We start from the raw sequence: 12,703 nt of genomic DNA, 5'->3' as shown, positions 1-12,703 counted from the left end.
ATCAATCAGTTTATCAGAAATTACAGCCAGACCTTCCATAAAAATGCCTTCTTCCCACCCAACTCCTGGCTCCAGGAAGGTGAGGGAAATCCCATTTTTCTTCTTTGGTACCTGAGGAAGACACATAGGGATGATTATGAATTTCACTCTTATCATGCTTCACCAATACAAAAAGATCCAACCAAACGTTTAACAAATTGGGCAGTTAATCCTAATAAGGATGCTCCTATCATTGTGGCTCACACTGGGCATGCGCAGTTAGGTAATCAAATCCCTTAAATTCTTCACCTGTGAGAGAGCTATACAAGTGTAGGAGAAAGCTTCAGAATTCAAACAGAGAACATAGACAGCATGACAGACCTCCCACTGTTAAATATTCATTATCAGCTCTAGTAATAAAAATAACATCTAAACCATTCCAAATGCAGTTGCTACCTAGCAACCTGCCCACCTAAAAGCCTTTTGAGTTTACTTCTTTTCTAAAATCTTCCTTTCCTATGAAATTCTCTTTTCTGCCTACTTTTATTGTGGTTGTGGCTTTATTTTGCATTTAGGGACAGGTCTCCGATTTTAGAAGTCTGGATCCCCAAACCAAGGATGTTACACAATGCATCTCAGCACTCTCCCATCCTATGACATTTTCTCTTGGGCAACCCATTTTCCAGGACCTGCTCCCTGCTTGGGAGCTCTGTTCTGCCTTGGGAGCTTTATTCTTCCTTTATTCCCTCTCTTATTAACTCCTCTGGCTATCTCCTCTCTGTTTCATGTCTCTAATTCTTCTTGAGTATAAGATCCCATGTCCTGTTGAAGATGCTGGACTGATGGCATCTGCACCACTTCATTCTTGAATCAAAAATAAGCACGTAATTTTGAAATATTTCTACCCTTTAGTGAGAATATGATACACTTGTACAAAATTTTGCTCTCTAATGCAGCCACATGCACACAGAAAATTTACATTATTATTTTCTTTTTATTTCTGTTTCTTTTAAACCATCATGTTACTTAGCTTGCAAAGTGAATATTCCAACATGTGTACATTTCTCACCAGTCCAGTTCACTAGAAAGTTATCGTCAATAGATAATAATCCATTTCTTATTGAAGCTATATGGACCTTGGAGATCATCTGGCATAAATATTTCATGTTAGGTTCAAAGATGCTAATCTCCACAAAAGTTAAAGATTACTTCTTGTGGGAGGCTGCACACCAGCGAGTCTGCCGAGGTTTCTCAGAGAGCAAACAATTGCCATGATTGGTTCCCTTCCAAAAACCTGACCTTCAAAACCTTGCTCTGATTGGCCACTAGAATCCCTCAAATTTGCATATCCAACACCTCATGATTGGTCCAAAAGCAACCAATCATAACCCACCGTTAACAACCAATCAGGGCCCACCATTTACAACCAATCACAGTCCACCATTTACAACCAATCGCGACCCACCGTTTACAACCCACCAGAGTGTATATAACCACGATGCCTGGCCCACAGTAGCCAGACGACCGAGAAGACGACACAGATGACCGAGACGACGACAATGACCAGGAAGACGACAAGTGAGACGACGACAACGACCAGGAAGACGACAACTGAAGAGCCTGAAGAGCTGAAACACCACGCAGTCTCCAGACGACCCTGAAGATCCCGAAGAGCTGACACTGCATCATCTCGAGACGAACTGGGAGATCCTGAAGAGTTGTAACACTACATCGTCTCCGGACAACCCTGAAGACTTAACGGCTGTGCCACGCCGTCGTCTCTGTGCTGTACCATGCTGCCCACAATAAATGGACGACACTGTCGTCTCCGTGTTGTAACACTACGCCGCTTGTCCCGGCTCTCACTCCTTCACTCAGGAAACCTGTTCGGCTGTCCCCCCGGGTCGGGACAACTTCTGCTTGGCCATACAGTTCTAGTTTGTTAGTCAAAGTAGAGATTCCAGCAAGCCTTCCCAACCCCCAGGGATTCTCAGCACCACTCCTTCCACCTCCGCACAATGCTAACTTTAGTTCGAGTACCATAGGTACCTACTGGTACTCCATAATAGAATGTTTCTTATGTGCTCTCTCTGAAAATCGACAAGCCTTCTTCTATTTTGAGTTTGCCCCCATGTGAAATCTATCATCAACACGTTCTTTATCTTTTTTTTTTTTTTGAGAGGTTTTCGCTATAGGGCGCGTGCACTCGCCAGACAGACAGAGAGAGACATAGAGATAGAAAGCGAGAAATCACTCCCCAGGGGGGATGGTCACACCGCAATCCCTTCTCCTCCATTCTCCTCTCAGGATCTTGGGCACGCACGCACACGTGCCCGGCGTGAGTTTTAAGCCACCGGGTCCGGGACGTGAACCGCGGTCGACTACGTGGGAATCCAGCGACATAGCCATTACGCTAACTACTGGTTCCCACGTTCTTTATCTTTTCACAGTCCAAGTTTTGCTCTATTTTTCCTACTATAAAATTAAACTGAGAAATTATCACCATACTCATTTTCCCTGCCACAAATTTCTTAGCTCAGCAGATCACCCTGAAGAGTGCTACCAGGTAGCTTTCATTAAATGATTATTTTTTAAGGGTACATGCACTAGCCGGAGTGAGACAGAGAGAGACACACACACAGAGATAAGGAAAATGAGAAATCACCCACTGGGGATGATGGCTATGCCACAATCCCTTTTCCTCCATTCTCCTCTCAGGATTTTGGACACAGGTGCCCACTGTGTTTTTCTAAAAACCAGATGCAAGACTCAAGCCACACAGTAGGCTTTGTGGGATCCAGCCACCTTAATCTCCATGCCAACTGTTGGGCCTATGAAACGACATTTTATCATAGAATTTCTCAGTCCTCTAAAGTATCAATAAAATTACGTTCCCAGGTTATACAGAGATGCAACACTCCCTAGATATTTATGCGAAGTATTCCTAACATTTTCGATAGCCTGTCATTCTGACTTAAACATGTTTTGTGACATATTGATTTGTCTGCTATTGTTCTCCCAACCAAGTTTATCAAGCCCGTTTTTTATTTCTAACCAAGTCACACACATTATTCAATGACAGTTTAACTGTCAAACTATCATTGAGGTTTACCTAGATTATATCAACTCACAGAACTCCCAATTGCAATATCTATTTTCTTTTTACACCTGCTTAACACTACTTGGCAATGTTATTTACTTACTCATATATGTATGTATGTGTGTGTGTGTATATATATATATATGTATATATATGTATGTATGTATATATGTATGTATGTGTATATATGTATGTATGTATGTATATATATATATGTATGTATGTATATGTATGTATGTGTGTATATATATGTGTGTATGTGTATATGTGTATGTATGTGCATATATATGTATGTGTGTGTATATAAATGTATGTATGTGTATATGTATGTATGTTTGTGTATGTATGTGTATATATGTATGTGTATATATATGTATGTATGTGTATATATGTATGTGTATATATATGTATGTATGTGTATATATGTATGTGTATATATATGTATGTATGTGTATATATGTATGTGTATATATATGTATGTATGTGTATATATGTATGTCTGTATATATGTATGTATGTGTATGTATGTATATGTATATATGCATGTATGTGTATATATGTGTATGTATGTGTATATATGTATGTCTGTATATATGTATGTATGTGTATGTGTGTATATATGTATGTATGTATGTATGTGTATATGTATGTATGTTTGTGTATGTATGTGTATATATGTATGTGTGTGTGTATGTGTATGTATATTTATATCTCACGTGGTTCTATATAAATCTTGGGCAAAAGAGATTTGTGTCTTTTTTCCTGTATTCCCTAAGAACTTAGACCAAGTCAGTATTTTTTTCTCAAAGAATTATTTTATTTACTTATTTTTATTTGATCATAGAGGAGCAGAGTGAGAGAAAGAAAGGGAGGGAAAGTGAGAAAGCAAATTTCCAGGCCTGAGACTCGAACTGCAATTGGCCAAGTTGGAGTCCAGCACCTTTAACCACCATGCCACTTGCTGGCTCCCAAGTCAGTTATTCTTGCTCAATGAATATTTACAAACTGCCATGTATAAGGCCTGGTATTCAGCTAGGCTTTGGGGATACTTCAATAAACCAGAGAACCACAACCAATTTTTCAAATTTATGTTCACCTACAATATCTATCACTACAATGCACTAAGGGCTCTCATTCTGGCATCATTTATGAGGATAGAAGCAAATAATAACCATGAAAAATTAGGGGCTGGTAGGTGGCAGAACAGTTAGGGCACTGGATTCCCACAAAGTCGATTGCTGTGTGAGTCTCGGACCTGGTGGCTTGCTTTCACTCTCTCTATGTCTCTCTCCGGACAAATGAAAGAATTATAATATGTAAAATTAAGTAACTGTTTAAAAATGAAAACTTAGATATTCAAAATAAGTAACAGAATTGTAGGGTTAAGATTGCATTGTTAATGAACATGTGTACTAGGTACTTCCTTTTATAAAAAGGTGGACAGAGCTTGTTTTCATACATGTATTTAAAATGTTACACGAATAAATTAAAGAAGATAGAGACCAGCAGATGGTGTAATGGTCACATTGCTGGGCTCCTACATGGTCGACTGTGGTTCTCATTCTAGTCCCAGTGGTCTGAAACTCACACCAGGTACATACCCAAAATTCCAAGAGGAGAATGGAGGAGAAGTGATTGCAGCATGGCCATCACCCCTGGGGGTGATTTCTCACTTTCTGTCTCTCTGTTTCTTTCTGTCTCTCCAGTGAGTACACACGCCCTATAGCAAAAATCTCTCCAAAATAAAGTAAATAATAATAATCTAGTTAATATATTATGAAAACATAAAGGTAGCAGTGAAAGAGAAGGGATAGATTTCATAAACATTGGAAAGGCAAACTTTCAGGAATGAGCTTTAGTTGGCTACAGCTGCAATAATTAAGCAATCTAAGATGACTTTTGCATATTCCAAGATTGTTCTTAGTCAGTGGCGGGTATGGACTGAAATAGTAACAGGTAACTGCCTTGGTCACTTAAAATGATAAATAATGTGAAGGGAAAGTTAGCACTCAGCATAGAGAAACAAGTTGAGTTCTAAGGGCTATAATGAGAAATTCCAGACCTCTAAAATACCCCAGGTAGGAAAGCCAGTCCGCATGGATGCTAATCCTTGGTTTGGTATCTTGCAACCCAGCACTTGCAAGGTAATGAACTAAGCCATGCCTTTTCATATTGAAATCAACTAAACAGAAAAGAAAATGCATCTGTTACTCTTATGCCTTTTGTGGAGAGAGACAACACATCTTCACCAAATGCCTGATAAATCTGTTAATCTTTTTACTTTTTATTTTTTTAGAAAGGTTTTTGCTATAGGGTAGTGCACTTGCCAGAAAGACCGAGAGAAACAGAGAGACAGAAAGAGAGAAATCACTCCCCAGGGGGCATGGCCACGCTGCACAATCCTTTCTCCTCCATTCTCCTCTCTGGATCTTGGGCACACATGCACACGTGCCCGGCATGAGTTTAAGTCACGGGGTCTGGGACTCAAACTGTGGTCCACTACATGGTAGTTCAGCGACAAAGCCATTATGCTAACCGCTGGTACCTAAATCTGCTCATCTTGAACCCAGCAGCCCTAGGTCAAGAATTCTGAGTATTTTTCTAAAAGATTTCTTCCTGCTACTCTTGAATTTTCTGACTGCAGAAGGGTTGCTAAGGACAGAAGAGGGGCAGGAACAGAAGTGTTTAGGAGCGAATCCCCTCAACCGCTAACTTTACCCCATACCCCTGAGAGCCTTGTTGTCACCACGCTGGCATTGCCCTGCAGACCTGAGCATCTATGGCCGTTCCAATTTGCTCTTTAATTCTGAGCCTAATTAATTCAGAGGCCTCTTCTCTGAAACAGAACACTCGTTCCAGCTACCTCCTGAGCATTCTGAATCTTGATATCTTCTCCCTCCTCCTCCTGGTACTACCCAAATATGAGATCGGATATTTACTTCCCTCACCAGGTGGTGGTAGTGAGAGAAGAGGAGAATTCCGCTTTTCACAGGGGAAACGCGTAGGATTTTCCCCCAGCCCTCTAGGAGGGGATGGGGGCGGTGGCAGGAATCCTCTGAGCCGCTAACAGCGCTGAAGGCATAAAGCCCGGTGACGTCGCCCTCACGTGGTAGCGAGTGGAGTTTACAATCGCGGTAAGGGGCCAGCGGCTGCGGGTCTCTGGCTCCCACCCTGCAGCACCAACATCTGTGCTCCGGAGCCAGGGTAAATATTAGAGCTGTGCTGGAGGCTGGAAATGACCCGGGTGGGGAAGGTGGCGTGAAGACAGAGGAGAAAGAGATCTGAGAAGGGAGGGAGGATGCTCATGCTCATTCGGCTCCTGACACTCTGGCGGGGTCCATCACCTCCCTAAGTGCAGACTGGTAGTTGGTTTTTGCTGCTGCCCCTTCCAGCACGCTCCTTATCTTTCCCTTACTGAAACGCTTTACTACCCTTAGAAGACAAATTATTCTGTGTGTGTAAGATCCACTGAGTCAGAGCGGAAATTGAAGTCAGCTCTCAACCTGGCCCTTCATGAGGTCAAATTAAGAACTTTACTTTCTTGTTAATATTTTGAATGCACGGTTATTAACAAGCTATAACAATGAAACTGGGGCTATTGTCCTTTCAAACTTATTGGCTTCTAGGATGAGAAACATGAGAAGATAAAGGCGTGACCCCAAATCCATTTGGTCAGCGCTCACCGTGTGGGAAGACTACTTATAGAAATAATCTTTAAAGGAATGTGGGTTAGAGTCCTAGTTAAGGGATTGGGAATCTTGAAAATATGTTGTGATTTTCTTGCAAAGTCAGTCAACCAACAGGTAATGAACTTCTTTAAGAAGTCCACTTTTTTTTTATTAGTGTTTAAAGAAAATACCAAAACGTGGAAACATTATGATCTCAGAATGAGAGTGTGGTTGCTCTAGTGAGATCAAATAACTGTTAGAGAACAATACTAAACAGTTGATTTGTTTCAAGTTCATGACAGATGATAAATACTATCTGTAAAGGTATTCCTCACATCTTTTTAAAAATATTCTTTGTTCCTGTATTCTAGGGTTATGAAAACAAACACCATGCTCCCTCTAAGTTACCCTAGGAGAACCATGTCATTTTGTTAAAACACCTGCAGGAAAGGACGCAGCACATTTCATCGGTAAGTAGCGAGACATTAAAAATGGTAGCCAAATTCTCTGTTATATGTTAGTGTTGGGTTAAAAGAATAAAATACAGGGAATGGGAAAACATAGATTTCCTGAAATACGCTCTCACCGACAGTGCCACTGCTTTTGTTGAGGCAGCAAAGATGATTATCGGTTGCATGGTGGAGGGTATGAGAGAAGACAGCAGCAGAGAGGAGCATGAGGTGCCATGGTCGATGGACGTACGAGTCATCTAGTGCAAACATATCGAGTGACTGGGCACGCAGGTCTTCAGGCTCATGCCTTTGCCTTTCCGTGAGCTGATGATAGAGCAGTCAGATCATTTTTCCAGGGTTAGCCAGAAAGTCTGTAATAGGAACAGACCTTGGACACTCAAATCTCTCTTTAGATTATGCTGATTTTTTTCTCATGACACCTGGAATAAAAAACAGATCTCTTAAACACTTCTGAAGTTAGCAATTCAATGAAATGGCATGTGTTTATGAAAAAAAATCTTATGAACTCAGTAAACTATCAACGATCACAAATAATAATAATAAACTATTAATAATTTCCATGTATTTATTGAGTTTGGTATGTGTATTTTATGAGTATTGTATCAGGTTTTTATTTTTTAAGAGATTTTTGTTTGAGGGTGTATGCTCTTGCCAGAGAGAGAGAAAGACAGAGAGAGGGAAAGTGAGAATCACCCCCCCACCACAGGGGGGATGGCCACACTGCAGTTCCTTCTCCTCCTTTCTGCTCTTGGGGTCTCGTGCTTGCGTGCACATGTGCCCAGTGTGAATTTTAATCCACTCCATCCGGGACTTGAACCATGGGCAGCCATGTGGGAGTCCAGCAATGTAACTGCTACACTATTTGCTGGCTCCAGGTGCTTTGCATATATTGCTCCTTTCCGTTTCCAAAGTAACTTATGATGTGATAATCCATATTTTACCTAAGAGACAACTGACGCTCAAAGAGGATTTTCTAGACCTGATGGCTCCCAAACATTGTATATTTTTTTTAAAGAACTATTTATTTATTTATTTATTTATTTATTTATTTATTTATTTATTTAATTCCATTTGTTATTATTATTATAATAATTATTATTATTTTAATTTGACCAGAAAGAGAGAGAAAGCAAGAAAGCAAGCCACCAGGTCCAGGACTCAAACTGTGGTCAACCTTGTGGGAACCCAGCACCTTTAACCACCACACCACCTGCTGCCTATCCCAACATCACATTCTTAATCAACGCAGGTCCTTGGTAACTCAGGTAAGTCATAGAAAGCTGAGCCATTGGGGCCAGCAGGTGGCATGGTGGTTAAGGCAGCTGGAATCCCACATGGCTGACCATGGTTTAAGTCCTGGACCTGGCAGCTTGTTTTCTCACTTTCCTTCTCTCTCTTTGTCTCTCTCTGGTCAAATTCAAAATAAATTAAAGTAAAATAAAATAAATGAATAAAATTTTTAAAAAAATAGCTGAGCTGCAAGATCCTGGTTACCTGCCCCTTAATTAAGAAGTCTTAAGTGGTGAGTATGTAAATATCAGGACAAAAATCAGTTTTCAGATTTTATGTGCCTAAGCAGAGAGGAGCGCTGGTTAGAGAAGGAGGGCATTCTTACTCATGTTTAAAAAAGTGTGGGAACAAAATAACACCCAAGATAATACCGACAACTGGCAATGAAATTTGAGGATTTGTATGAAAAATACCATTTCTGATATTTGTTGACGTAGATTTATTTGCACGCCCAGAATTTCAGAAATATGTTCTGCTCTAGTGTTCTCGCTCTCCACTTTTTTCCTTCCTATAGATAACACCGATGTTTCATCCTGCTTTGAGAACCAAGAGTAAGTAATAACTCATTTATTTTAATGTCAACGTTTTATTGTACCGATCATTTTTATTTTGCCAAGAGTAAAGTGGTATACTTTTATAAGTTGCCTGTGATATTTCAAAACTTAGTAAAGTTTTATTGAGAATTATCTCAAGTTAATTTGACTCACTTAAAGGTAGGACAACCTACAGTACTATTACAACAAATTTAATATCAATTTGATACTTAAGAGAATTTTACTCTAAAAATCAAAAAATAACTAATTCCTCTGTTTGTGACCTTGAAAGAATTATACTACAACTAACTTTAACAGAAAAATTTGAAAGTATGATTATGAGTGTATTTGGTGTATGCTTGTACATTTTAAAAATAATTAATTTTATTTTTATTATTATTATTGACAGAGATTTTTCTATAGGGTGTGTGTGCTCACCAGAGAGACAGAGAGAAAGTGAGAAATCACCCTGCAGGGTGTAGGGCATGCCACAATCCCTTCTCTTCTATTCTCCTCTCGTGATTTGGGGCATGCACTCACACACTCCTGGCATGAGTTTCAAACCACCGTGTCCAAAACGGAAACAGCAGTCAGCAAAGTGGGAGCAGAGGCTTAACCACCATACCACCTGCCAGCCCTGCAAATGCTTCCATATTAATGACTTTTAGAACTATTAGTGTTACACGTAGTTTTGTAGTAATACAGGAATTATTGAGTTGTCAGAAAAGTCATGACTCATTTTTGCACAGAAAAAAAGAGAAGTACTCATGACTTCTCGAAGACTCAATATTAAAATAAAGGCAGAGGACCTCCACTGCACCACAATGACTGTTTTTTCCTGACTATGCCCTTTTCAATGTGTGTTGACTTTGGAGTCATAATTGGATGACGACTAATTGCTAATTACTCCAAAAGTTACTGTTAAGATAGATTAATTAAATGTTCTAAGCCTCACATACGTCATCTGTAAAATATAGTCAGGCCCAATAAGGTTTGAGAATGAAAGTCCACGTCGTATTTTATCATAAACCATTGGCAAGTATTTGTCATTCTCCCCTTTATGGGTGCATCAAGTGAACATTTCATACAAGCAAATACCGACCTAATATTTACAGGTCAGTGAGGCCTGATCAGTTATGCACGTACATTTTTTTTGTCATTTTCTTTACATCCAAGAATTTGGAGGTGCCCACCTAACAGCATCCCTTTAATTTACTAAGCAAGTGTTTTCTATGACTAACAGCAGGACAATGAAAGCTTCCTAAACTAAATGGTCTTATTGCTTCATCTAAAGGACCTAGAGTTTTTGACTCATTGAGGAAGGACAGTGTGGGCGATGAAATGCTGAGTATCTTTTTGAAAGATGAAGAAAATATTAAACAATCTCTGTACCAAATCATGGATTGAGCAACTGACACAAGCTAGATTTTTCATACATTTATTGTATTTATACTTTTCCTATACCGGGAAATCTAAAAATATAGCAATTAAAACATAACATTTAATTGTTCCGTTATAGAAATAACCACTAATAAAGTTTGTACTTTTATATCCATGTCCTTGCACTACTGGAATCTTTTTAAAGTGTGTTTATTTATTAATTCCATGAGCAAGAGAGACAGAGGGAAGGAGAGAGCGAGAGGGGTTCCTCCAATAGGTTCTTCATGCTACAGTCCACCTCAGCTTCACAGTCCCAAATCCTGCGCTCGTGTGTCCCCTGTGTACTTGGCATTTTGCAGAGGTGAACTCAGAACCTTCCTATGTGGGTCAGACTTGCAGAGCATCACGTTCACTGCTGTTCCACCATCTGGCCCCCAGCTCTGGAATTTTGATTCTTGTCTGGTGTAAAGAAAAGAAAAAATACTTCTACTTCTTGTAGAGAATAAAAAAAAAAAATCAAGAAATGATACAGATTGAAAATAAACTTTCCCCAAATTGTTGAGGTGAATAAATGAATACCAGTGTCATAATAAGCTCGGAGGAAGTCTTATTTTCTACATTTTGTTTCTGATGATCTGAGAGCAACAGACCTCACCTCATGCAGAGAAGGGAGTATGCTCCTAGACATTATAGATATACCCCAAGAGTATCAGTCAGGTATTGTAGTTCATTTCTGTTGTCTCCTAGTGAAGACAGAGTTAATGCACATGTGGTGATTATTTGCTTGTTAACCTTGTTCATGAATTTGGTACTCACAGTTCCTTCAGCATAACCAAGACAATTACATTGGTTTTCCCCCATTTGAGTAAGAAGTTCATAGATGACTTTTTCAATCCATACTTTTGTTTTCTTCAATGGTTTCCAGCAATGGCTTTATTCCCAGTGGTGCTGTTTCTGCTGACTGTGCTGCTTCCACCTTTACCTGCTGAGGGAAAGGTAAGGTTAAAATGATGAATCTTTTCAGAACTAGCCGGCAACGAGTGGGATGGCAAGCTACTTTAGGAGGTGAGAAGGCAAGTGTTTGGGAGATCCCAGGTTTGGATTGTAACTCAGAGCACTTAACACAGTTATCAAGATGGAAGACAAGGGTGTGCTGTCCAGCGGGTAAACCATCAGTCACATGAAGCCACTGAGCACTTGTGATGAAGTTGGAGGATGACAAGATGAACTGCAGGTGTCAGAGAGCCACCAGATTTCATACACTGAAAGCAGAACAAAAGCTCAGTACTCGTTTTTATATCGAATACAATTTGAGATCATAGTTTCATATTTAGTTAAATACTATATTAGGTTCTTAAGGCTATTGTAACAAATTACCAGAAACTTGGTGACTTAGAACAACAGACATTTATTCTTTCACAGTTACTGAGGCCAGAGTCTGAAGTCAGGTATCTGCAGGGCCATGCTTCCTCTAGAGGATCTGGGAGTGATCCGTTCCATGCATTTCTACGAATTTCTGCAGCTCTTTGGCATTCCTTGGCTTGTGGCTGCCTCACCACAATCTCTGCCTGCATCTTCACGTTATCCTGTTCTCTCTGTGTGTTTATTTTATTTTTTTATTTTTTAAGTTTATTTCAGTGGAGAGAAAGAGAAGACACCCCTATTAGGGTCTTCGTGTAGCATTCTACCATTATTCTCCAACCACCAGGATCACAGGCACATGTATGTTCATTCTCAGTGTGGACAGGGAGTCCTCTGAAGGTGAACTAGGGACTGTCTCATATGGCTTCAGCATTATGGAACATTGTGTTGCTGTTGTGCTGCCATGACAGGCCTCCGCGTGTCTCTCCAATTATGAGAGACACACAGAGGCCATTGGATTTAGTCTCCACTTTGGATAATCCAGGATGATTTTATCCTGAGATGAGATTCTTAGTTTACCCTTTTTTTTCAAATAAGATTATATTTAAATTCTGGGCATTAAGCTTTGGACATTTATTTTTGGAGATCACAACTCAATTCATGACCAATAAAATACCTTTTCAAAAATAATTCTTGGTGGGACCAGCAGTTAGCGTAATGGCTATGTCGCTGTACTCCCATGTAGTCAAACGCAGTACATGTACCGAACCCGGTGGCTTAAAACTCACACTGAGCGCATGTGCGTGCGTGCCCAAGATCCCGAGAGAATGGAGGAGAAGGGATTGCGACGTGACCATCCCTCCTGGGGGGTGATTTCTCGCTTTCTGTCTCTCTGTCTCTGTCTGTCTGGCGAGCACA

The 12,703-nt window shown here is 40.1% G+C and overlaps 2 protein-coding genes across 2 annotated transcripts in view; one reads left to right on the top strand and one right to left on the bottom strand.

Moving 5' to 3' along the window:
* LOC114007917 (uncharacterized) lies at positions 1-7,456 on the bottom strand. Its single transcript, XM_027772084.1, has 4 exons — positions 7,334-7,456; positions 5,943-6,360; positions 5,142-5,261; positions 1-111 (listed from the first exon to the last, which is right to left on the bottom strand). The coding sequence occupies exons 1-4, from the start codon at positions 7,454-7,456 to the stop codon at positions 14-16; spliced, it is 759 nt and encodes a 252-aa protein (XP_027627885.1). The 3' UTR covers positions 1-13.
* LOC102487807 (cysteine-rich secretory protein 2) overlaps positions 6,203-12,703 on the top strand; it is a 25,284-nt gene continuing 18,783 nt past the window's right edge. The window contains exons 1-4 of the mRNA XM_006149103.2: positions 6,203-6,283; positions 7,119-7,217; positions 9,025-9,061; positions 11,349-11,419. Coding sequence (XP_006149165.1) covers positions 9,034-9,061; positions 11,349-11,419 — 99 coding nt within the window. The 5' untranslated portion in view covers positions 6,203-6,283; positions 7,119-7,217; positions 9,025-9,033. The remainder of the gene's footprint in view (positions 6,284-7,118; positions 7,218-9,024; positions 9,062-11,348; positions 11,420-12,703) is intronic.

The sequence above is a fragment of the Tupaia chinensis genome, unplaced genomic scaffold (genome assembly GCF_000334495.1).
Source record: "Tupaia chinensis unplaced genomic scaffold, TupChi_1.0 Scaffold000252_1, whole genome shotgun sequence".
NCBI classification, from domain to species: domain Eukaryota; kingdom Metazoa; phylum Chordata; class Mammalia; order Scandentia; family Tupaiidae; genus Tupaia; species Tupaia belangeri.
The sequence above is the reverse complement of the archived record's forward strand: the minus strand, read 5'-3'. Positions and strand labels throughout refer to the sequence as shown.